This window comes from Dendrobates tinctorius, unplaced genomic scaffold (assembly GCF_039654945.1).
Source record: "Dendrobates tinctorius isolate UK_male_01 unplaced genomic scaffold, ASM3965494v1 ptg000084l, whole genome shotgun sequence".
Lineage (NCBI taxonomy): Eukaryota > Metazoa > Chordata > Amphibia > Anura > Dendrobatidae > Dendrobates > Dendrobates tinctorius.
The window spans coordinates 50432192-50456500 of record NW_027361752.1 but is presented as its reverse complement, the minus strand read 5'-3'; the positions used below and the strand labels follow the sequence as shown (position 1 = coordinate 50456500).

General features: G+C 50.1%; 1 protein-coding gene across 4 annotated transcripts in view; it reads left to right on the top strand.

Moving 5' to 3' along the window:
* The window catches only part of BRWD1 (bromodomain and WD repeat domain containing 1), a 184399-nt gene that overhangs the window by 117684 nt on the left and 42406 nt on the right, over nt 1–24309 (top strand). For all 4 annotated transcript variants that reach the window (XM_073584687.1, XM_073584686.1, XM_073584685.1 and 1 more), the window contains 5 exons: nt 18957–19024; nt 19383–19581; nt 19665–19787; nt 20125–20232; nt 20750–20874. In XM_073584687.1, coding sequence (XP_073440788.1) covers nt 18957–19024; nt 19383–19581; nt 19665–19787; nt 20125–20232; nt 20750–20874 — 623 coding nt within the window. The remainder of the gene's footprint in view (nt 1–18956; nt 19025–19382; nt 19582–19664; nt 19788–20124; nt 20233–20749; nt 20875–24309) is intronic.

The following is a 24309-nucleotide window of genomic DNA, read 5'->3' as shown; positions in this document are numbered from 1 at the left end:
GTGTTGCCTCCGCGCTCCCCGCCGGCAGCCGCTCCTACTCCAGGCCCCGGCTTCTATTGCGGCATTGTTCGGCGTTGCGGCCACGCCCCCCGCCTTTTTCCTTAAGCGGGCTACTCTCCCGCCCGTTCTAAGCCCGCCCACTGCTCGCTCCCTCCCATTCTAGGCCGCTCTCCGCTCTTTCCCTCCACGTCTGCGCTCCGGAGGCGGCGCTCAGCAGCGGGCGGTACCACCTTTGGCTGCAGTTAACCCCGCCCTCCCTGTCTCCACAAGGAAGCGCGCGTTTTTTCTAACGGGCTCTCGGGCGGCCGCCATTTTCTCCAGCCTGTCAGCCGGACTCCTTCGCCGCTTCTGTGGCCCTGCAGATACCGACGAGCTGTGCAGCAGCGCTCGCTGAAAGCATCCACAGGACACCGGACCGTGAGTAGCTCTGCATCTGCAGACCGACACCCTCCTCTGCCTCCTGTCCCCCATCCTTCCAGCACTGCTCCCATCCAGCCCGCTGCCCAGGAGCCCCCTATTGCTCCACATGAGAGCGAATCTCCCATTCCTGACTGGGCTTCTTCCCTATCTCAATCAGTGGTGTATCTCACCAGGGTGTCTCAGTCCCTAGTGGCCGTTCTTGATAAGTTGTCCCTGGACTCCTCTGCAGGACCCAGCAGGTCACAAGAGGTTCCACCTGAACCAGCCAGCATGAGCCGCAAAAGACCCAGGCAGGATCTCCGGCCGGAATCCTCCCCTCGCTCCATCTCACCACATAGTCCTTCCCAGCAGTTTCCTTCCCGTGCATCCTCACCTGAGTCAGGCGAAGCGTTCTCGGATGCGCCATCCGAGGAGATTTTGGAGCTGGATTCGGACCATACCACGGACATGAAGGTTACGGTACAGAACCTCATTGCAGCGATTAACCATACTTTCGAGATCAGATTCCCCTGCGAAACCCTCAGATCAGGAGGTTTCGTTCAGACGGGCAGAAACACCTTCCAGAGTCTTCGCTCCTCATTCTGAGTTTGCCAAGCTCCTCACCGGGAAAGGGAAAATCCGACCAGTCGCTTTCAAAGAGGGAAGCGCCTCGGCGTGCTGTATCCATTCTCTCAAGAGCTTACCGACAACTGGTCGGCTTCTCCCTCTGTAGACGCTCCTGTGTCGAGACTATCTAACAGCACGGTCCTTCCGATTTCAGGTGTGGCGGCTTTGAAGGATTCTAATGACAAGATCATAGAATCCTTAGCAAAGTCAGCATTCGAAGCGACTGCGACGGTGCTAAGCCCATGCTTTGCCTCCACTTGGGTAGCAAAGGCCAAAGCTGCTTGGGCGGAAGATCTCCGCCAAGGCATTCTTGATGGAGCCCAACCAGAGTGTTTGGCCGAGAGAGCCAACCAGATCTCCCATGCCGGGGATTATCTGGTCTCGGCCTCCTTGGATACCGCCTCTTGTGCAGCTCAAGCATCCAGCAACTTAATTGCAATCCGGTGTACAATTTGGCTCAAGACTTGGCAGGTGGATTTGTCGTCTAAAAAGTCCCTTACCAATCTGCCCTTTCAGGGTTTGCGTCTCTTTGGATCCCAGCTGGACCAGATTATCAAAGATGCCACTGGGGGCACACGCTCTCTTCCTCAGTCCAAGCCTCGTAGACCCCCTCCAGGGTGTCAGCTTCGGTTTTTCCGCCGCATCGCGACGGCAGAATCTTTTTCCAACCAACAAAGGCCGCAAGCACGCCAGGATAGGAAGGTGGTCTCCTTTATGCCCACTCCATCCTGGCGATCTCACTCCTCCCAGGGCAGAGGGTCCAGAAGTGTAAGGTCCACCTCGGCATGACTATCTACAAAGCCCCGAGGCGCCTTTCCAACTGGGCGGCCGACTCCTTTTCAGGGACATCTGGCTTGCCTCGGTGGATGAGGCTTGGGTCAGGGAAGTTGTATCCTCAGGATACAAGATAGAGTTCGTGTCTCAGCCCCGGGATCGCTTCTTCGAGTCCCGTCCTCCAAAAGACCCCGCCTTAGTTCCGGGCGTCTTTGCATCCATCGACTCGCTTCTCAGTTCCGGGGTCATTGTGCCCGTTCCTGAAACAGGGCGATTCACAGGGTTTTACTCAAACCTGTTTGTTGTGCCGAAAAAAGGCGGCGCGGTTCGGCCCATTCTGGACTTCAAACTGCTGAACAAGAGGGTCCGCCTGCGTCATTTCAGGATGGAGACCCTTCGTTCAGTAATCGCTACCATGGATGCGCAGGAATTCATGTGTTCAATAGACATTCAAGATGCCTATCTGCATGTCCCCATCTTTTACGGGCATCAGAAATTTCTGTGTTTTGCAATTCATCAGGACCACTACCAGTTTGTCGCCCTGCCGGTCGGTCTCGCCACCGCGCCCAGAGTGTTTACAAAGATCATGGCGGCGTTGATGGCCCTGTTCAGGATCAGAGGTTTCGTGCTCTTCCCGTACCTCGACGCCATTCTAATCAAAGCTTCGTCTTTTCACCATACTCTCCAAAGCCTTACCATCGTTCTCGACACCCTGTCTTGTTTTGGGTGGCTCGTAAACAAGAGGAAGTCCTGCCTCGTTCCGACTCAACGTCTTGTGTTTCTAGGCTTATTATTCGACACCCGTCGATCGAGGGTCTTTCTCCCGGAAGAGAAGTTGATCTCTGCGGTGAGATGTTCGATCGCTACAGAGCCTAAAGCTTCCATCTTTGCGGTCAGCAATGAAAGTCTTGGGAAAGATGGTGGCGACGACGGAAGCGATCCCCTTTGCTCAATTTCACACGAGACCGCTTCAACAGGCCATTCTGTCTCGGTGGAACAGGTCCGTTCTCTCCCTGGATTGTCCAATTCGCCTCTCGTTCCGGGTCAAACAGTCCCTCAATTGGCTGACGTCACCCCTCATTTCCCTGGGCCGGTCATTCCTTCCGATTTACTGGCAGATTGTGACAACGGACGCCAGCCTTCTCGGCTGGGGAGCTGTGTTTCGCAATCATATGGTTCAGGGTCGGTGGTCGACCCAAGAGACAACTCTGCCGATCAACATCCTCGAGATACGGGCGATTTATCATTCACTGGGAAAGGCTTCTCAGGGGTCTGCCGGTCTGGATTCAGACAGACAATGCCACAGCGGTGGCATATGTCAACCACCAAGGGGGGACACGGAGCTCCTCGGCTCTAGCGGAAGTGTCCAGGATTCTCCACTGGGCAGAGGTATTGGTCCCAGCGATATCTGCAGTGCACATTCCCAGCGTGGACAACTGGGCAGCCGATTTTCTCAGCCGCGAGGGTCTGACGGCGGGAGAGTGGTCCTTACATCCGGACGTCTTTCATCAGCTTTGCCGTCATTGGGGGACTCCGGACGTGGACCTGCTGGCGTCTCGCCTGAACAGGAAGGTCCCACAGTTCGTATCCAGGGCCCGAGATCTTCTCGCAGTGGGCGCCGATGCTCTGACCATTCCCTGCTCGCAGTTCAAGCTCCCTTATCTGTTCCCTCCCCTTCCTCTTCTTCCCAAGCTGTTGAAGAAAATCAAGGCGGAAGGGGTACCAGTCATCCTCATCGCTCCGGATTGGCCCAGAAGGGCTTGGTTCGCGGACATCGTCAATCTTCTCGCGGACGCCCCCTGGAAGCTTCCAGACAGAGCGGATCTGCTGTCTCAAGGTCCAATCTGCCATCCAAATTCTCTGCTACTAAATTTAACGGTGTGGCTGTTGAAACCGCGGTTCTGAAGCAGTCAGGTTTTTCAGATCGGGTTATTCACACCATGATCCGGGCTAGAAAACCATCGTCTTCGAGAATTTATTATCGTACGTGGAAGGCCTATTTCACTTGGTGCGAGGCCAATGATGTTCCGCCCATGTCCTTTTCTCTCCCTTCTATCCTGGCGTTCCTCCAGGCAGGCCTAGATGCGGGCCTTGCCCTCAGTTCTTTGAAGGGTCAGGTTTCAGCGCTCTCCATTCTTTTTCAGAAGATGTTGGCCTCCCGTCCGCAGGTCAAAACCTTTCTTCAGGGAGTGGCTCATACGGCACCTGCGTATCGCGCTCCCGTGGATCCATGGGATCTCAATCTGGTTCTGGAGGCTCTTCAACGGTCTCCCTTTGAACCTCTCAGGGAAGTCTCCCTGTCCCTTCTCTCCTGGAAAGTGGACTTTCTGGTGGCCATCACCTTCATCTGGCACGTGTCGGAAATGGCAGCCCTTTCTTGTCGCCCCCCCTTTCCTGGTGCTCCATCAGGACTAGGTGGTCCTGCGGCCCCCGCCTTCCTTCCTAAGGTGGTGTCCAGTTTTGTCCGGGTCCAATCCACCCTCTGGAATGCTCCTTGAACAAGCTAGACCTGGTCAGGGCCATGAAGGTCTACCTGGCTAGGACGTCTCCTTTGCGGAAGACAGACTCTTTTCATCATTCCAGATGGTGCGCGGAAAGGTCAGCCGGCCTCCAAGGCTACCATTGCTCGCTGCATCAGATCGGCAATTTTGGAGGCCTACCGGGTCAAGCATCGAGTACCCCCTCCGGGAATTAGAGCTTACTCTACCCGGGCAGTGGGTGCCTCCTGGGCGGTGCAGCACAGAGCTTCTGCGCAGCAGCTCTGCAAAGCGGCAACCTTGTCTTCGATCCACATGTTTGCCAAATTTTACAAGGTCCACACCTATGCTTCGGCGAATGCCAGCCTAGGCAGAAGGATCTTGCAGGCGGCGGTGGTGAGTCCGCTGACCTGATGGAAGTTTGTTTCCCACCCCAGGGACTGCTTTGGGATGTCCCATAGTTTGTGTCCCCCAATGAAGCGATGGAGAAAACAGGATTTTTGGTTGCTTACCGTAAAATCTGTTTCTCGGAGCCTTCATTGGGGGACACAGCACCCTCCCATATTCTGCAACTCCTGTTCTTAGGTTGTTGATTACAGTTGAGTTGTCTGTTCTGTTTTCATTCTGTTTTGTTACTTCTCCTACTGCTTTCTCACTAACTGAAGAAATTAGTGCCGGTCGGTGGGGTGTATACTCCGGAGGAGGAGCTAACCTTTTTCTGTGCATAGTGTCAGCCGCCTAGTGGCAGCAGCATACACCCATGGTTTCTGTGTCCCCCAATGAAGGCTCCGAGAAACAGATTTTACAGTAAGCAACCAAAAATCCTGTTTTCTTCTGCAAATGCTACTGTTGCTTTCCCACCTACCCCACGGACACAAACTTTTTTTTTTTTTCCCTTTCCAACACGCCTATTCCCCTTTCCACAGCAGCAGGCCTTTTGCCACTCATTTTGGAGGTTAACTAATTGGCAGCTCTGTAGTTGTTGGCACAAAAAACTATGGATAGAAGCAGAGCTGAGTGGCCAAACTGTGGTACTAGGCCCAAAGGATTGCCTGGGCTAGATGCAGTTAAAAAATTATTAGATACACAGGTGTTGTAGCTTGCTTCACAGGTGGGCTACTCTGCTGACTACCAGACACTGCTACTAGGCCCAAAGGATTGCCTGGGATAGATGCAGTAAAAAAATTGGCTACTAAAGACAGGTGGTGTAGCTTTCTTCACAGCAGTACTACACTACTAGCCCCAAAGGATTGGCTGAGCTAGATTTGGCCAGATGCTGTGAAACACTTTCACAGCACTGGCACAGACCTGCCTGGCAAAAAGTGCTATGAACTGCTCTAACCTAGCCCTCAAAAGGGCTGATATTACAACTAGTCCCAACTTTTCTCAACTAGCCCTCAAAAGGGCTGATATTACAACTTGTCCCTACTTCTATGAACTAGCCCTCAAAAGGGCTGATATAACTAGTCCCTACTCCCTAAACCTATCTCTCTGTCTAACTTGAAATTCGCTCGCTATCTGGCTGACACTGTATAGCGCCCACAGCAGCAGCGGTGCCGTCTGACACAGAGCTGCAGCACTGAGGAAATGGCGGTGACGGGGAAAATGGCTGGGTCTTATAGGGCATGGACATGTGACATACACAGCCAATGACACATCCCCTTGCTTGTGTGCAAAAAATGCACTTTGCTGTGTGTGCTGATAGGCTGACAGACTGCACCGCCCCACTGTAAATGCGGTTAAAAAAAGAGATTGGCATTATTTATGGGCACAGATCTATCCCCCGCCCCCCCCCCCCACCCGCTGTGCACTGAAACTATATATTAACATTGAATAACAGTATTACTGTGAAAATCCAGTTACGCTTTTGGTGAACGAAGCGTTATCGAACATAACCTCGAACTGCCGAATTTGAAGCAAATTGTTCGCATTCGTCGAATGACTCGAACACCGCCCAAAATAGGTTGAATTTGAAATTGGCGAACACTTCAAATCGAACACCGCTCATCTCTACTCATAACTCATGTTTCTCCAGTCACCTTCCACGACAGCAACATCGGAGGATGTCTCCCCGCCCTAATAGGGGACAGGAACACAGGTTAAATACCCCTCCCCTTCCTGCAATCACCAGTGTTTTCGTGTCCCCTATGGAGCATGAAGAGGTCTGATGGCGCTGCCGTGGCCAGCGATCAGAGGCACCCCACGTTACCTTGGGAAGGAAATGCCGGGCAGCCGAGGTCGGGGCTCTGCTCCTCTGGTGGCAGCTCCCTTCTCGCGCTGGTGGGACTCAGGGCCCCTCCCGCCTCTCCTGCGCGCCCCCCCCACAAAGTGGGGTGGTGTTGCACGGCCGGGGTTTCCTCCTTATGCGTTCCCTGATGGAACGCACCCACGCGCCTGGCTCCCTGGACCAGCGGCCTCATCATGGGGCGTTCCTACGGCGGCTCCCCCCCACTGGGCCAGGGGGCGAGGAGGAGCACAGGTGCACGCTGGACCCTCAATTTCTTTAAAAATTCGGGCGGGGGAGTCACCAGGTGAGATCCTGTCTGACACTGACGGACAGACTGACATGGACAGTGACAAACCCTCCTTCTGTGTCTGCAGAGCCCAGCATCCCCCCTCCTACTGTAAGTAGCAGGCATCGGCCTCGGCTTTCCAGGTATACCCACAGTGGCTTAGCATACCTTCTCTCTCTCTTATAGGGAGAAAAGGTCTCTGACCCTAAGAAAACCAGCCGCAAATGTAAGATGTGTGCTGCCAGGCTCCCCTCTACATATGGGAAGAAGCTCTGTCAGTCCTGTACGGATGAGGTCTTGCGCTCCGAGCAGCCCTTTCTCCTGGAAAGCATCAGAACCCTCATAAAACAGGAAATCCAGTCCTACATGGCCACCTTCTTCCAGATCCTGGTACCACAACCACCTCCTTCCAGGAAATGGAAGAAGACTCCGGTAAAATCTGACTCTGACTCGGTCGAAATTCAGTCCTCTGGTTCGGAGGACGTTTGGGAGAATGAAGGTTCCACTTCTACCCCTAAATCTGGGAACAAAAAATATTATTTTAGTTCTGAGGATATGGGTGATTTGATCAGTATGGTGAGAAGCACCATGGGGGTGGAGGAGGAGGAAGTTAAGTATTTAGTGCAGGACAAAATGTTTGGGGGTCAGAAGCTCAAAGATCAAAAGGGATTTCCTGTGCACGAAAATGTACAGAATCTTATCCTCCATGAATGGAGCCTCCCTGAAAAAGGCCTTAGCGTTCCCTCAGAACTAAAGAACCGATTTCCCCTAGACGGGGATAGCACCAAAAGTGGATGTACAGGTGTCCAAGGTAGCTTAAACAGCCCTTCCCTTTGAGGACTCCTCCCAGCTCAAAGATCCTATGAATCGGAAAAGAGAGCTTATTCAGGAAGTCTTGGGACACATCTACAAATCTGCTGAAAACAAATATAGCCTCAACATGTGTGGCCAGATCCGTATTCCTTTAGCTACGCACACTTGACGATCATCTGACGCAGGGCACCTCAAGAGAGGAAATACTCGAATCCCTTCCCCTCCTTCAGAAGGTATCAGGGTTCCTAGCCGACGCTTCCGCTGAGTCTGTCCAGGTAGCGGCAAAAATCCGCCGTCCTCTCCCAACTCATCTAGGAGAGCACTGTGGTTAAAATCTTGGGGGTGTTCGGGCCTATCCTGGATGATATCCTGGACATGGCTGTGGATAAGATAAAAAAAAAAATCTCTCCCTGAACAAAAGAATCTTAAAGATGTTTTTTTCGCCCCCCGTGATCAACCCTCGCAGAGAGGGTTTAGAGCAGGGTTCCCCAACTCCAGTCCCACCAACAGATAATGTTTTCAGGATTTCCTTAGTATTGCTCAGGTGATAATTGCATCACCTGTGCAATACAAAGGAAATCCTGAAAACATGATCTTGTTGGTGGGCCTTGAGGACTGGAGTTGGGGAACCCTGGTTTAGAGGGAAAGGGGAAACAGGGAGATGGAGCTATCCCAAAGGAGGCAAGGGCTATAGAACATCCTTGTACCTCGCCAACATCATACCCCAGACAAGCAATGATGTCGCTCCGATTGGGGGTCGACTCTCGCTCTTCACCCAGTGGCAATCCATCTCCACAAATCAGTGGATCCTCCGTACCATACGAGAAGGACTGAAGATAGAATTTGAGAGTCCTCCCCCCACAGTGCTTAAGGGTGACCTCCCTACAATCGCCACATCTCCAAGACTCCCTATTAAAGGACCTACAAGATCTGCTCCGTTCAAAGGTTATCTCCCGCGTGCCGAGACAGGATAAAGGAAGTGGCTATTACTCGTGTCTCTTCCTCGTAACAAAACCCTCGTGGAAAAACAGGATTATCATAAACCTGAAGCCATTAAACGAATCAGTCTGATACAGGCGATTCAAAATTGAATCAATCAGGTTGACAATCCCGCTAGTCAGACGGAATTGGGTTATGGCAACAGTGGATGTGAGGGATGCATACTGTCATATGCCAATCCACCCAGAGCACAGGAAATTCCTCAGATTCACAGTCTCTCAAGGTCACCGGGTCAGCCATTTCCAGTTCAACGTCCTGCTCTTCGGCATCTCATCGCCACTGCGAGTTTTTACCAAAATTATGGCGGAAGCAGTAATTTTCATCCGTCGCCAGGGGATATGCATTATCCCATATTTGGACGATTTTCTCATCATTGCACCATCTATCCCTCGTCTGAAGATAGACGTGGAAAAGACCCTGGAAAAATGTTAAGATCCTTGGGTTGGATCCCGAACCTAGAAAAATCAGATTTATCCTTTCACAAGGAGGAAGTTTCTGGGGGTGCTTTTGGACTCGAGGAAAAGAACATCCTTTCTACCCAAGGCAGGTCAACCTTGACTGCAGTATAACCAGATTCAGGGACCAGAGGGCACCAACCCTAATAGAATCAATGTCTGTCCTAGGAGCTCTGACTGCATGTATCCAGGCGGTTTCCAGGGCTCAAGCCCATACACGAGTCCTACAAACCCATGTACTTCTACATTCCAGAAGACGACAGAATCCATTGACCAAGAGAATCCCACTCCCTGGTCATGTAACATTGGCCCTGAGGTGGTGTTTGAACTATTGAAACCTTCAGAAGGGGGTCAGCCTGGACCAGCTTCCCCTGAAAGTACTCCGTTCAGATGCCAGCCAACGGGGTTGGGGTGCAGTAGTAGAGGGATCATACTTCCGGGGACGGTGGCCCCCAAGCATTAGCGCCCGTTCCTCAAACCTGAGAGAGCTAAAAGCTGTGGAAGAGGCCCTAAAAGCCTCATCAACACTGATCCAAAACCACCACGTCCGTGTCTACTCGGACAGCATGACCACAGTGGCCTACCTCCGGCACCAGAGAGGCACGAAGTACGCCGGTCTGAAGGTAATAGCAGCCAGGATTTTTTTCCTGGGCGGAAAAAAACCTACTTTCGGTCACAGCAGTACATCTGAAGGGGTCAGACAATACCCAGGCAGACTTCTTCAGCCAGAAAGACATCCATCCGGGGAAGTGGTGCCTGGACCAAGCAGTCTTCTCGTCCCTAACCTCAAGATGGGGGACTCCAGAAGTGGACCTATTTGCCAACAGACAAAATGCGAAAATGAAGACATTTTTCTCCCTTTACCACATGGACGGGGCACAGGGAATACATGCTTTCGCCCAACTGCAGAATTTCGATCTCTCATACGCCTTTCCACCCATACCCATGCTGGCAAAAACATTACAAAAAATCCGGACAGACCGAATCCCCACAATCTTAATCGCCCCTCTGTGGCCCGGGAGGAGCTGGTCCAGTGCCCTACTGGACATGGCTCCGGAAGGCCCCTGGCGTCTACCTCGAAAAGTCGACCATCTTCACCAGGGTACACCCAGACCTACGCAAATTGAACCTGGCAGTATGGTTACGGAGGCCGAAATCCTGAGAGCCAAAGGACTCTTGGATAAAGTGATCCAAACCCTCCAGAAAAGTAGGAAGCCAATAATCAATGCCATCTATGCCAAGGTCTGGAAAAGATTTTAGTCTTGGTGTTCCCAAAACACCCCTGATCCCTTCCATCCCAATGTAGCACAGATCTTAGACTTTCTACAAAAAGTTCTAGAAATGGGGCTTACTCCTAGCACACTGATGGTGCAAGTATCAGATCTTAGTACCTTTTTTGATCTTGACTTGGCCAGCCACCGCTGGATCAAATGCTTTATGACGTCGGCAGCTAGGATTCGTCCTAAACTTCGTAGTCAGGTTCCTCCTTGAGATCTGAATATCGTGCTTAACAGCCTAACCCAAGATCCATTCGAGCCTTTAGCATCTATGACCATAAAGAATCTGACACTCAAAACTGTTTTCTAAGGGTACTGTCACACTTGGCGATGTACCAGCGATCCCGACCAGCGATATGACGCGGTCAGGATCGCTGGTACATCGCTAAGTGGTCGCTAGTGAGCTGCCACACAGGCAGATCTCACCAGCGACATCGCTGGGGACGGGGGTCGCTACTTACCTGTCAGACCAGGCGATCCTGCGTCCTCCCGCCCGGCTCCACGCGTCGCTCGTCACAGCAGGAAGCGCCGCAGGAAGCTGACGACGAGAAACAGTCCTGGACGTTCTCGCGCGATCAGCGATAACCAGCGGGGGAGCGGGTCGGAGGTAAGTATCAGAGACAGCGATATCGCTAGCAATATCGCTATAACGTCACTAGTTATAGCGATATTGCTAGCGATATCTCTTAGTGTGACATGCCCTTTAGTCGCAGTCACTACTGCCGGGCGCATAGGAGAATTGCAGCCCTGTTTATACAGGAACCTTATCTGACTCTCACCGCTGATAGTATTATCCTGAAATTAGATCACTCCTTTCTACCTAAAGTGGTCTCAAACTTTCATAGGGATCAGGATATCGTGCTACCCTCATTCTGCCCAAACGCTTCCAACCCTAAGGAAGAGACCTTTCACACCCTTGACGTTCGCAGGGTGGTCCTATTTTACCTACAACAGACTGAAGCCTGGCGGATCGACCAGAATCTATTCATCCAGTTCTCGGGATGAAAAAAGGGCAAAAAGGCGGCAAAGAACACGATCGCTAACCGGATCAGACGAGCTATCTGCCTGGCTTACTCATCACAGAATCTGGCTCCACCCGCTTCACTGAAGGCGCATTCTACCTGTGCGATAGCAACATCCTGGGCAGAGAGGGGGAACTCTTCAGAGCAGATAAGCAGAGCCGCCACCTGGTCGTCTATCGACACGTTCGCCAGACATTACAGGCTAAATTTCATTAGGATTTAACATTTGGCAGACGATTTCTGCAGGCCGTGATCCCTCCCTAGAGAAATTAGCTGTTGGTATTACTCTGATGCTGTCGTGGAAGGTGACTGGAGGAAATAGAATTAGTCTTACCGTTAATTCGGTTTCTAGGAACCTCACACGACAGCACTAATTTCCCTCCCTATCTGACGTTCTTATTGGATGATTTCTGCATTTTGGTGGTAACTATACATGCTGGTGTGTCCAGGAAAACACTGGTGATTGCAGGAAGGGGAGGGGTTTTTAACCTCTGTGTTCCTGTCCCCTATTAGGCCAGGGAGACATCCTCTGATGTTGCTGTCGTGGAAGATTCCTAGAAACCAAGTTACTGGTAAGACTAATTCTATTTTCTTTATTTCTTCGTTTGGGGACACAGCTAACTGTCATGCCGAGGCAGGTGGAGGGAAGTTGGTGAACCCACTGGACCACAGAATACACTCTGGAAGCCGAACCCTAGGAACCAGCTGGACAAAGACGTAAGGTGAATGCAAGACTTTATTTGGAGCACAGCCTGGAAAACCCACAGTGAGAACCCCCCCCCCCCGGACCGAGACTCCAAATACTTCCGAGGGAGCACCAGTGAGCGAACTCCTGTACAGGGATTGTCCCAAGACAGCCAGGGAGGGGTGAGTGAGATGGTTCCAAGACCGGAAGGTTAGACCCGAATGGGATGGAGACGCACCGAGGCAGGGAGCGAGAGGTCCAGGGAACCGGAGAAGAACCAGGAGGTCCGAGGATACTGCCAGAAACCGCGGACTGAGCAGGGTGTTAGGAGAAAAACAGTATCAATGTACGGAACAAAGAAGACCACACTTTCAAGTAGAGGACCGGGACAGCAACTTGAAAAACAAGATACAAAGTTGCTCAGGCACTTCCCAAAGGAAGTGAGGACCTTAAATACTCGCAAATCTCACAGCGATTTGCTGGGAGGACACTTCAGGGGAAAAAAGGGTGCGCTGGCCCTTTAAATGCTCAGACAGCGGCGCACGCCCTATGCTCGCTCCCCTGCAACCAGGAAGCGGGGGAGCAGAGGAGACACGCTGGGCAGACGCCAGAAGCCGGTAGGAGCGACGCGGGAACATGGACAAGGTGAGAAGCGTTGTGGGGACCCGGGTAATGTCCACGGATCGGCCGGACCCGATCTCCCTGCACTTTAGTTACGGGACCCGCCGGCCGAGTTGTTACACTAATCATGGGTGTATGCTGCTGATGCTGGGAGGCTGACAAGAGGCAAAAAATAAATTGGCTCCTCAGCATTATACACCCATCGACAGGCACCACTATCATTCAGTATGCCTGTGGCCTCTGCAAAAAGAAGTGGCCCATAAGCCAGACTTTGGCCTTCTGCAAACCTGCAGCCCTTCCACTAAGCTTACATCATAGGAACCCCCCTCTGCCTGGGATGAGGGCATACCCCTTCTCCGGAGTGGGCTGTTGTTTCTCAATCAGTCTGACATGACAAGGTGTCACAGTCCTTGGTCCAGGTCGTGGAATGTTTACCAAACCTGTCTGCTGCCACCATCGCTCTGAACACCTCCCAGGACGATTCGCACGCACCAGACTATCACCCTTAGAAGGGTAGATCAAAAATTACGTCCAAGAACTGTGCTCATTCCAGCTCCTCATCCTGCTCCCCCTGCCCCGTCTACGTCCTCCACAATGCCCCTAATATCCTACGTCTCTTCTGAGGTAGCCCTGGGGTACGAACCAGAGTTTGAGTCGGGGTCTAAGCCTGACATACATTAGACTTTCAAGCTCCAGTAGATGGTGGACAGCTTCATATCTGCAGTTAACCAAACCCTTAATATGGAGGACAAGAGTCCTCCCCAGGACCACTCTATCTAAAAAGTGAAACATCCTTCCTGGACGTTTTCCAACCACAAGGAGTTTGAGGATATATTTACAGAACACTGGGAACATCCGGAAAAGCGTTTCCATGGTACAAAAAATTTTGGATATCCTGTATCCCTTTACTCCGGATCTTATTAACAAGTGGACAGTCACCGACCGTGCATCAGCCGATCTGTTGCCTTTCTGCCAAAACGGTTCTGTCTCTGCCTGATGGCTCCTCACTTAAGGACTCCATTGACATATTGAGGCTGCTGGCGCATCAGTCTGTCCTTCCGTCGCTTCCATGTGGGTATCCAAGTCAGTTTCTGCCTGGACAAAACTCCTCCATCAGGGCATCTTATTAGCCGCCTCCATCTACGAGCAGGCTGGCCTTATGGACCAAATCGCCCATGCAGGAAAATACTTACTCACTGTGTCCGTAGACGTCGGCCGCTGTTCAGGCCATGTTGCCAGCAATATTGTTGCCATGCATAGAATTCTCTGGCGGAAGGCTTGGAACGCGGAACCAAGTTCCGAAAAGTCCCTTACCAACATCCCCTTCCAGGGTTCTAGACTTCTGCATCTAAGCTGGATCGGATCATTTCGGACGCTACCGGTAGTAACAGCACCTCCGTTCCTCAGTCTAAGCCTAAATGCCCTTTCAGCAGGAAATGTTCTCTTCAGTTTTGTCCCTTTCGTTACTTCTCCCCTGGGACCTCCTCCCAACAGGACCTACCAGCGGGAGAGAAGTAGGCCATCGTTTAAGCCCAGCCCTAACTGGTGCAAAGGGTCGTGCTTCTTCAAAATACTCAGGCTCCACTCCAATAGATAATTTTCTTCATGACTGGTCACCTCCACCTCCGAATCCTCACAGGGACGGCGGCAGTCTTCTCTTCTTGGCTGGCTTTTCGTAGCCTACGCCTAGGTCAGAAAGATCATTACCTTCGGCTACAAGATAGAATTTTCTTCCATCCCAGGAAGACGTTTCTATAGGTCCCATTCCCCAAGGCTTCCATCTGACGTTTCTTGCAAGCCATCTCCTCTCTCCTCCAGACAGGAGTCATCGTACCGGTTCATCCTCAGGAAGGCTTTTCAGGTTTTTCTAAAGTTTTTGTTCCAAAGGACGACTCTGTCTGAATCTGGACCTTAAACTACTAAACAAACGAGTCTGTCACTTCAGGATGGAGTCTCTTCGCTCGGTAATCACATCTATGGAACCCAAGGAGTTTCTCTGCTCCGTAGACATTCGGGATGCTTGCGTTCACATTCTGATTTGTGTCCATCAGCTATTTCTCCTATTTGCGGTTCAGGAGAAACACTACCAGTTCACAACCCTCCCCTTTGGCCTAGCCTTTGCCCATAGAGTGTTTTATGAAGGTAATGGCAACAGTCATGACCATTTTTTAATCTAAGGGTAATCATTACTTATCCCTTTTCTGGACGACCTCTTGATCAAAGGGTCTGACCTTTCGAGACTGCTGGCAGTGCATTCAGATCACTCTGGACTCCCTGATTCCGGCATAACACCTGGTATTCCTGTACATAATATTCAACACCGCTCGAGCCAGCGTTCTCCTTCCAGAGGAAAAGATCTCAGTTCTTTGCCTTGGGATTTGTTCTCTAAAGCACCCATCCCCGCACTCTCTTCAGTTCTTGCATGAGTGTTCTGGGGAAGGTGATTGCCACCATAGAAGCATTGCCCAGTTTGCATACCTGTCCCCTTCAGTTGACCCACCTATCAGCTTGGAACAAGATGATCTCTCCCCTGGACTGTCCCATTCTTCTGTGCGCTCCCCCTGTGTGTGAGGCAGTCGTTGGCATGGTGGATTCTCTCCCCCACAATTTAATTCGGGAGATCAAGGTGCGGACAAGGCGCTTTTCCTTAATCACACAAATGGGGTCGCTGGAACCTTATGGAAGCCTCCCTTTCCATCAACCTTCTGGAAATCAGGGCAATCTACTTCTCCCTTCTCCACTGGCGGGACAGCCAGTTCGCAATCAATTAGACCAGCCCCACAGCCGTGGCATACATTAACCACCAGAACGGAACACGCAGCAAATCTGTTATGACAGAGGTCTCACGGATTCTGATTTGAGCCAAATGACACGTGCCAGCAATACCTGTAGTGCAAATTCCGGGGGTGGAAAATTGGATTGCTGAATTCCTAAGTCGTCAGGGTCTCTCCTCGCACAAGTGGTCTCTCAACCCCAACGTGTTTGATCAGATCTATCAGAGAAAGGGTCACCTTTCAAAGTCGATCTAATGGCATCTTTGATGAATCACAAGTTGCCTCGGTTCGTTGCCAGGTCTTGCAACCCCTTGTGGTCTGTTATGATGCCTCGGTCATCCTGTGGTTTCAGTTTTAACTTCTTACCTCTTTCCACTTCTCCCACTGATCCCAAGAGTCGCCAAGGGAGTCGCCATAATACTGGTGGTTCCAGATTCCCCCAGAAGAGCCCGGTATGCAGCTAGTCAATCTACTTGCAGACATACCCTGGAAACTTCCAAACTGCCTGGACTTACTCTCACAGGGTCCCTTCTTCCACCAGAATTATCACTCTAAATTTAAAAGCATCACCGTTGAAGCCGCGGTTCTGAGGGAAGCAGGTTTTTTATCTCCGGTCATACAGATCACGATCAGCGCAAGAAAGCCAACGTCCTCATGCATTTATATACGAACTTGGAAGGCCTTTTTTCGATTGTGTGAGGACAACTATTCTGCTCCCATGTATTTTTATCTTCCATCCAACTTGGCTTTTCTCCAGTCGGATCTCAACTTTGGGCTTTCCCTCAGTGCTCTCAAGGGTCAAATCTTTGCGCTCTCTATTCTTTAACATTTGTCTGCTCGTCCCCAGGTCAAGACTTTCCTACATGGATTGGCTTGGCTGGCACCACCATATCGTCCTCCTGTGGACCCTTGGAACCTTAATCTGGTCTTAAGCATTCTTCAACAATCCCTTTTCGAATCTATTCAAGACATCTGGTCGTCCTTCCTTTCCTGGAAGGTTGCCTTTTTAGTAGCCATCACATCCATCAGAAGATTTTCTGTGCTGTCAGCCCTCTCTTGTCGTTCTCCTTTTTTCATTCTATATCAGGACAAGGTTGTCCTCAGACCAGTCCCTTCCTTTCTTCCTAAGGTAGTCTCCTCATTCCACATCAATGAAAACATTTTTCTGCCCATCTCTGGTTCATCCCCTTGAAAGATCCCTTCACATGCTGGTCAGAGCTGTACATGTTTACCAATCGAGCACCGCTTCTTTCAGACATTCTGACGCATTGTTTGTCATCCCGGAGGTTCGTTGCAAGGGTCTCCCCACTTCAAAATCTACCATTGCCAACTGGATTCACTCAGCTATACTGGAGATGTGTCGTGTTAAAAACAGGCTTCCCCCTCTTGGTGTAAGGGCTTGCTCCACCAGGGCGGTGGGGGCTTATAAATAAACTAGCTGTTTCCAGCCAGCTAACGCTCGGCACGCTCATTGCTATCTAATTAACGCTGCTGGTGATTAAACTAAAGTAAATAATGACAACATTCAATAGCGCTTACGCAGGTGGTAAATTAAATTAAAATGAAGTTAATAATAATAATCATTAAAAATCTGAATAATACTAATGATACATTTTATTCAGTGTAAAATCAAAAACAAACTGGATTCAGTAAGATGTGAGTTTTTTTATTCATTCCAGCATCATAGTTTGTCAAACATATCCGTGAGCTCTAGTTTTACCAAAACTATGAATCAATCACGTTCAATCACGGTTGTAACATATAGCATCCAGTCAGGAAAAAGCACCACTGAACACACGTGTCACCGAATGTGGAAATATAACATTGGCATCAAAATTACAAATGCAGAAAAAGAAATGCTTCTATATATATGAGGCATCGTGATTACGCGCTAATCCCGCCCCTGCACAGTAGCTCCGCCCCCACCCATTACCACACAATCCCGCCCCATGCACAGTAGCTCCGCCCCCACCCCATTACCACACAATCCCGCCCCCTGCACAGTAGCTCCGCCCCCACCCCATTACCACACAATCCTGCCCCCCTAACCACATTACCACACACAATCCCGCCCCCCCACCAGCTAATTGGTGCATTTGGTTCGTTGTTGATAACCAATCCTACGATTTTGTCGATGTTGTCGATCAGCTGCTGCATCATTGTCCGGATTTTCCTGCGGCCTGTGAGATGGATCTGGCGACTCTTCTTGGCTCATTTTGTTTGGGAGAATGCGGATGCAATTAAATGTACGTTTACCTTGGCTGAAGTGGTTGAATTACATAGAAAGGAAGTGCCGCGTGTGGTAGTGTGGGGGCGGAGCCTCGTGTGGTAGTGTGGGGGCGGAGCCTCGTGTGGTAGTGTGGGGGCGGAGCCTCGTGTGGTAATGTGTGGGGGCGGAGCCTCGTGTGGTAATGTGTGGGGGCCGGAGCCTATATACCCGTCATAGATATCCTCCATCCCATAGTCAACCATTATGAAATGATGAGTGGCGGGGCTTGCAACCTATGATGACATCAGCGTCGCCATGGCAACCATTATGACATCATAATGAGGGGTGGGTCTTGATACACACACTCATTTTTCCCCATTATGTAGATAGGGGCAAAATTGTTTGGTGAATTGGAACGCGATGGGGTTAAAATTTTGCCTCACAACATAGCCTATGACGCTCTTGGGGTCCAGACGTGTGACTGTGCCAAATTTTGTGGCTGTAGCTGCGACGGTGCGGATGCCAATCCCGGACATACATGCATACACACATGCATGCATACACACATGCATACACAAACACACACACACACACACACACACACACACACACACACGAGCTTTATATATTAGATTATGGTCTTGGAAAAATGGCAAGAATAAAATGCAAAAAAAAAAAAATTTGCTGAATCTTTTAACACCTTAGCTGAAGGTAATGTACATGCACTGGGGGTCACGGTGTGTGGCGGGGCTCAAGAGCTGAGCTGTCTCCACATGCGGTAGATGTAACTGAAAGAGAATCTGTCCCCCCCCCCAAAAAAAAAAAACCTGTATAATAGGCATCCATTTTATCTCTTCAGGTTTTTTTGGTGTTTAATATATATTGGTCTCAAGTAAAGTAATTGATAAAATAAGTTTCTAAAAATTCTAAAACAAAATGAATCTAAAAAAATTAAATCACCTTCCTTTTCGCCCATTAATTTTTTTTTTTTTTTTTTTTTTTTTTAATAAAGTAATCCGTATAGTAAATTTTGTCAAGAGGAAAAAAAAATCAAAGGGTCAGAATTGTGATTTTTGGGTCGGTCACGGCACCTCCCTTTTTTTATTTTTTTTTCCATCATGTTAAATGGGAAAAGTTAAAATCGAGACTAAAACGTGTCCCGATAAAGACAAGCGATTATACTATGTTGGAGGAGCAATAAGAGTCATGGCTCCTGGGAGAAGGGAAAGGAAAAACGCAAAATGAAAATTGGCTGTGGAAGCGAGCAGTTAGAAGTGGTGACATTAATGTAGAATTGTATTTCTTTTGCAGGTTGAAAATCAAACTGATAATTCCGCGGAGTCTCCTTCTGAAGAGGAAGACGACTGGGGAAACACAAGGTAAAATTTCTGATGTTTGTTCTTCCGAGTGTCTAGATGTCTGAATTGTGGACTTCAGCCGCCAGCAAATTTCTAGATTCCCACTAGGTAGTTTCTTCAAACAGCAGTTGCTTGGGGTTAATATTGTGTGGTCCTCACATAGGAGCATGGTGTTGGCTGCGTATGGTTTCCACAGTGTTGAAACCCAGCCTCTGGCATGGGCCACACGCAGACTCTTCCAGTTCTACCTATTGAGATTCCTGGTGACTGCAGCTTCCTCGTAATATGGATAATTAGATAATTTCACTGGTCTGTCTATGAACCTGATCTAGATGAAGAACACAATAAAATTGCTTCTCATTCCCCCCCCCCATCATAGTGACTTATCCAGTGAGTACTCAGATTGGACGACCGATGCAGGGATCAACCTTCAACCTCCAAGCCGTAATTCCACCCGACGTAAAGTTAAAAAGTTAGCGAGCAGCTCTGAGGACGAGAGTTCAACGGTGGAGAAATCTACAGAAGAAAAGTCCACCCCAAAAAGGGAGAGGCCTAGGAAAACTACTAATGAGAGCGAGGTATGCTCCTTTAAGCAGTTTGAAATTCTTTGAGATGTGAATAAGATCACTTGTGTACATTACACCATATGTTTTGCATGTAGACAAGAAGATTGCCTGAGAGAGCGCCTCTGAACAGAGAAATCTCTAATGACTGGCGTCCATCTAATTGGATCACGGACACAACCCCTCGGCGGTCTCCTTTTGTTCCACAGATGGGAGATGAAGTGAGTTTTCTGCTCTCTTTGGTGTTACAATCATCAACTAGAAAAGCAATAGAAGCGTCTTTTAGCTGCTATGCTCCACTGTGAGAAGTGTTTAGGAGTTCATTTGTGTCCGAGCTTGGGCCACCTTTGTGGCATAAATCATTAATTCTAAGGTTACGATCTGCCACCCCTGATCCCAGTTGATCTCTGTCCACTTGAAGAAAAAAAAAACTGCCGTTAAAAACACCAAAAGTAGAAACATAATTGCACAACTAAAAGTTGCTCAAAATTTCAAAAAGTTACTCAACAGAATTCTGATAAAAGCTAACAAATCACCCCACAATATCTGTATTTGCAGGTCGTCTACTTTCGGCAAGGTCATGAAGCGTACATAAATGCTGTCCAAAGGAGCAACCTCGGTATTGGTAACATGCTTAAGGAGCCATGGAGGAAATGTGTGCTCAGGGTAAGGTCTCTTTCTTGACTGCGAAGGATCTATTCATGTGTTTCGAATTTAAATCCTATTAACATTTGCTCCTGATGGAAACTGAAAACGAAATGCGAGCAGAGTATTAGTCCATCATACCGTAGATTAGTGGTGAGCAAGTATACTCGTTGCTCAGGTTTTCCCGAGCATGCTTGGGTGTCCTCTCGAGTATTTTGGCATGCTCGGAGATTTAGCTTTCTATGCCGCAGCTGCATGATTTGCAACTGCTGGACAGCCTGAATACATGAGGGGGTTGCTTGTGTGTTAGGGAATTCCCACATGTGTTCATCTTGTCTAGCAGCTGCAAATCATGCAGCTGAGGCCACGAAAACTAAATCTCTGAGCACGCCAAAATACTCGGAGGACACCTGAGCGCGTGCTTGGGAAAACCCGAGCAAATAGTATACTCGCTCATCACTACCGTAGATCTGTATGTCTTTAGAAAATGTCTCGCCCAGATTTCATGGAGGGATTAACATATTATATTGTTGACTAGGACCAGGAATTGGTGAAAATTATTGGGATCCGGTATGACATTGGGCCACCTACGCTGTGCTGTCTGAAACTTGCCTTGATAGACCACGATAGTGGAAAGATCACGGATCAATCCTTCTCTCTCAAGTATGTTCCTCGTTTTCCTAGAAGATTTTATCTAGAAGTTTTATTAGCAAAAAATAAAACTGGTGCTGTAGCCATTGAGAATACTGACAGATCCAGACGTGTGTGTTTGGTTCTGCTAATATGTCTTTCCAGAAGAGATGATGCACAAACCCACCAACATAGTTATAGCATTGTCCCCTTTCTAAGTGTTCCCTACAAAGTCACAACACTCTGACTACAACCACAGAAGCCAGACGCAAGTTTCCAGCACAGCTCGGAGGGGGGAAGACTGCGTAGGGGATGGAGCGCTAAAGCAACTGCAGCCTTTTCTTTATCATGTATAGCTCAGACCAAGAGGTCTATGCTCTATTATTTATTTTTTTCTTATTTTCAATGGATTACTCTGTCGCCTAATTGGGGGACACAGAACCGTGGGTGTTATGCTGCTGTTCACTAGGAGGCGACACTATGCATAATCTGAAAAAGATTAACTTTGGCTCCTCCTCTGCAGTATACACCCCTGGACGGCGTCCGCCTTCTCCAGTTTTTGCTTAGTGTTGCAAGGAGGCACACCTAAGATTTTTTTTTTTTTTTAATCCGTTTTTTTTTTTTTTTTTTCTTCCTTGATTTTTTTCAACGGATTACAGATGCAGAAAAATTGGTCTCCAGCGAGACTCCCGGCATGGCTCCCTCATCGGTCCCCTATTAAGGGGTACCCGGTTGAGGTCGAGATGGCTCTTCCCCATGTCGCTCCTTCCCCAGTCCTTCGGGTACTGGTGCGAAGTCGAGAACCCCCCCTCCTTCCCCAGTTCCCTTGGGCTCTGGGTTGAGGTCGAGGATAGGATGAAGCCCCCTGACGGTGACAGCAGCACCCTCCCTAATCCCCCTATGGGGGCATTAGGTTGAGACACCGCAGGTAGGGCCTGTATCAGGCACCTTTCGGCCACTTCCAAGTCCAGGGACCCCAGCCCAGCTGCGGGCTCCTTTTGGGACCGGGGGAGGTGCGGGAAGGCATGGCACTTGTCAGAGACAGGGCTCCCTGTGCCCCTGTCTCCCCAGCAGCACCAGCTGCATAGCACCTCAGGGCCCAGGTTGCGCTCATGACCCCACCGCTAGCCTACCATTCAATCCGGGGGGGGGGGGTCTGGTTTGAATCCGCCGCCTTATTCCCGCCCCCCGGATGACAAAAATGACACTCCGCAGTGTCATAGAAGGGGCGGATCGAGTCAGGAAGGGCGCACTTTTACATAGCTCAGCGCTCCCTTTTTAGCATCTCCGCCCCCTTCCTCCTCCACTTCAGAACCCGGTGGCCATCTTGCTGCACCTGAAGCTGAAGGCAGCACAGCGGTCTCTGGGGGGCACAGGAGTGGCATTTATCGGCCTGGACCTAGGGGGCGCACCGGTGGGGTAAGATCACAGCTGGGTTCTCTGTACTCAGCTGTGAGTTCATATAACCTCTGCGTAGATACCCCTGTAGGGCCTCTGCTAATTAGCCTCTAGACACTGTCGGGCTCAAGGAAAAGGACCAGACAAGACTGCTTTTATGCAGTCTGTACAGCCTGCAAAGCCACTCTCCCCAGTGGCAGCATGTACCCGCACTGCCAGGACTGTACCCAAAACACTGGGTCAGAATCCCAAGAAGTCCCTAACAACGCTTCTGCGATCGCTACTGCGCCAGAATGGGTGACTCAGATGTCGCAGTCTATGACAGTCTATAGATAACCTGACCTCCACACTACTGCAGGCTCTGCAGGGTCATGTCTCGGCTATGAACGTTACCCAGCAAAGATCTCAGGGACAGACCGCTTCCGACAGTTTGAGTCGTACGCGGACCCACAGGTTGCGTTCATCTACGTCCTCACATCGCACTAGGTCGCCCCCCTCCAGGGAGAGACAGTGGCTCCAGGTCACCGAGACCGTCCCCTGATAGAGAAACAAAATGCGGATCTCCACAACGATCCCAGACCACAGAACACCTCCGCCCTAGTTCGCCCGCTAGGGAGCTCCTTAGCGATGCGCAAGACTCAGAGGGCATATGTGTCTCTCAGATAATGAAACGGAGAACACTCTGGTTCCTTGTCCCCCTAGCAATACGGCGCTAGTTGAGGATATAATCTATTCCATCCTTCGGGTACTGGACATTTCTGATCCAACCCCGGAAGCACCAGAACACAAGATTTCCTTCGAGAGTGTTCAGAAACCATCTAAGGTCTTCCCTAATCACCCGGAATTTCAAAAAATACTTTCTAAGCATTTTTCGCAGCCTGAGAAATTCGCCAATCGCAAATACTTGGAAGCAAAGTACCCCTTCCCACAGAAGGACACTAAGGATTGGACAGATCCGCCTGAAGTGGACCCCCCAGTCTCTAGGCTGGCAGCACAAACACTTCTCTCACTGCCAGACAGCTCAACCCTCAAAGACGCAGCAGACAGGTAGAATGCATGGCGCGTTCAATCTTCGAAGCGGCAGGTGCCTCTCTGGCTCCAGCATTTGCTTCAGTTTGGGCAGCCAAGGCCATTATGGCCTGGGCTAATCTATTGCAACAGGGCCTCCAAGCTTCAAATCCTCAGCTGGCGGACCAGGCGGTGCAAATTGTAGTAGTGGCAGATTACATGGTCCATGCAGCGTTGGATTCTGCAAGAGGGGTAGCGGGAATAGCTTCAAACGCCATCACAATCCGGCGTATTCTCTGGCTGAGAGAATGGAAGGCGGATGCGGCCTCAAAAAAGTCCCTGACAAATCTCCCGTACTTCAGTGGATGTCTTTTCGGTGAAAAGCTGGATACAATGATATCCAATGCTACTGGGGGTAAAAGTACTTCTCTCCCTCAACTAAAACCAAAACGCACGTTTAAAAGACGTAATCAATCTAGTTTCCGATCCTTTTGGAATTCTTCAGGCTGGTCCATCTCGCACCCAGCACAAAATCGTAACCGCTCCCCCTGCAGAGACAACACACGGGTGGCACAGAGGCCGGACAGGAACTGGCAGTCAAAAGCAAGCCAGGCAAAATCCAGAGGAGGAAAAGCTCAGACTTTCCCCTCAGCATGACTCATGCCCTCCGGAAGACACCCCACTTGTGGGCGCACGACTGCTACTCTTTCAGCAGGTCTGGCATCCTATTACAGAAGACAAGTGGGTCAAGGAAATAGTGTCTTCAGGACACAAGATCGAGTTTACTACCAGCCCACCGCACAGGTTCTTTCTCTCCGTTCCTCCAAAGCCTCCACTCAAAGCTCGAGCCTTCCATCAAGCGGTTTCTTCCCTCCTGCAAGCAGGAGTCATAGTACCGGTTCCAGCAGACGAGCGATTCCGAGGGTTATACTCCAATCTGTTTGTGGTGTCCAAGAACGGAGGCAGCGTCCGACCCATACTAGACCTCAAGCAACTCAACAAGTATGTTGGAGTTCGTCACTTTCGCATGGAATCCCTCCAGTCAATCGTTGCGTCCATGGA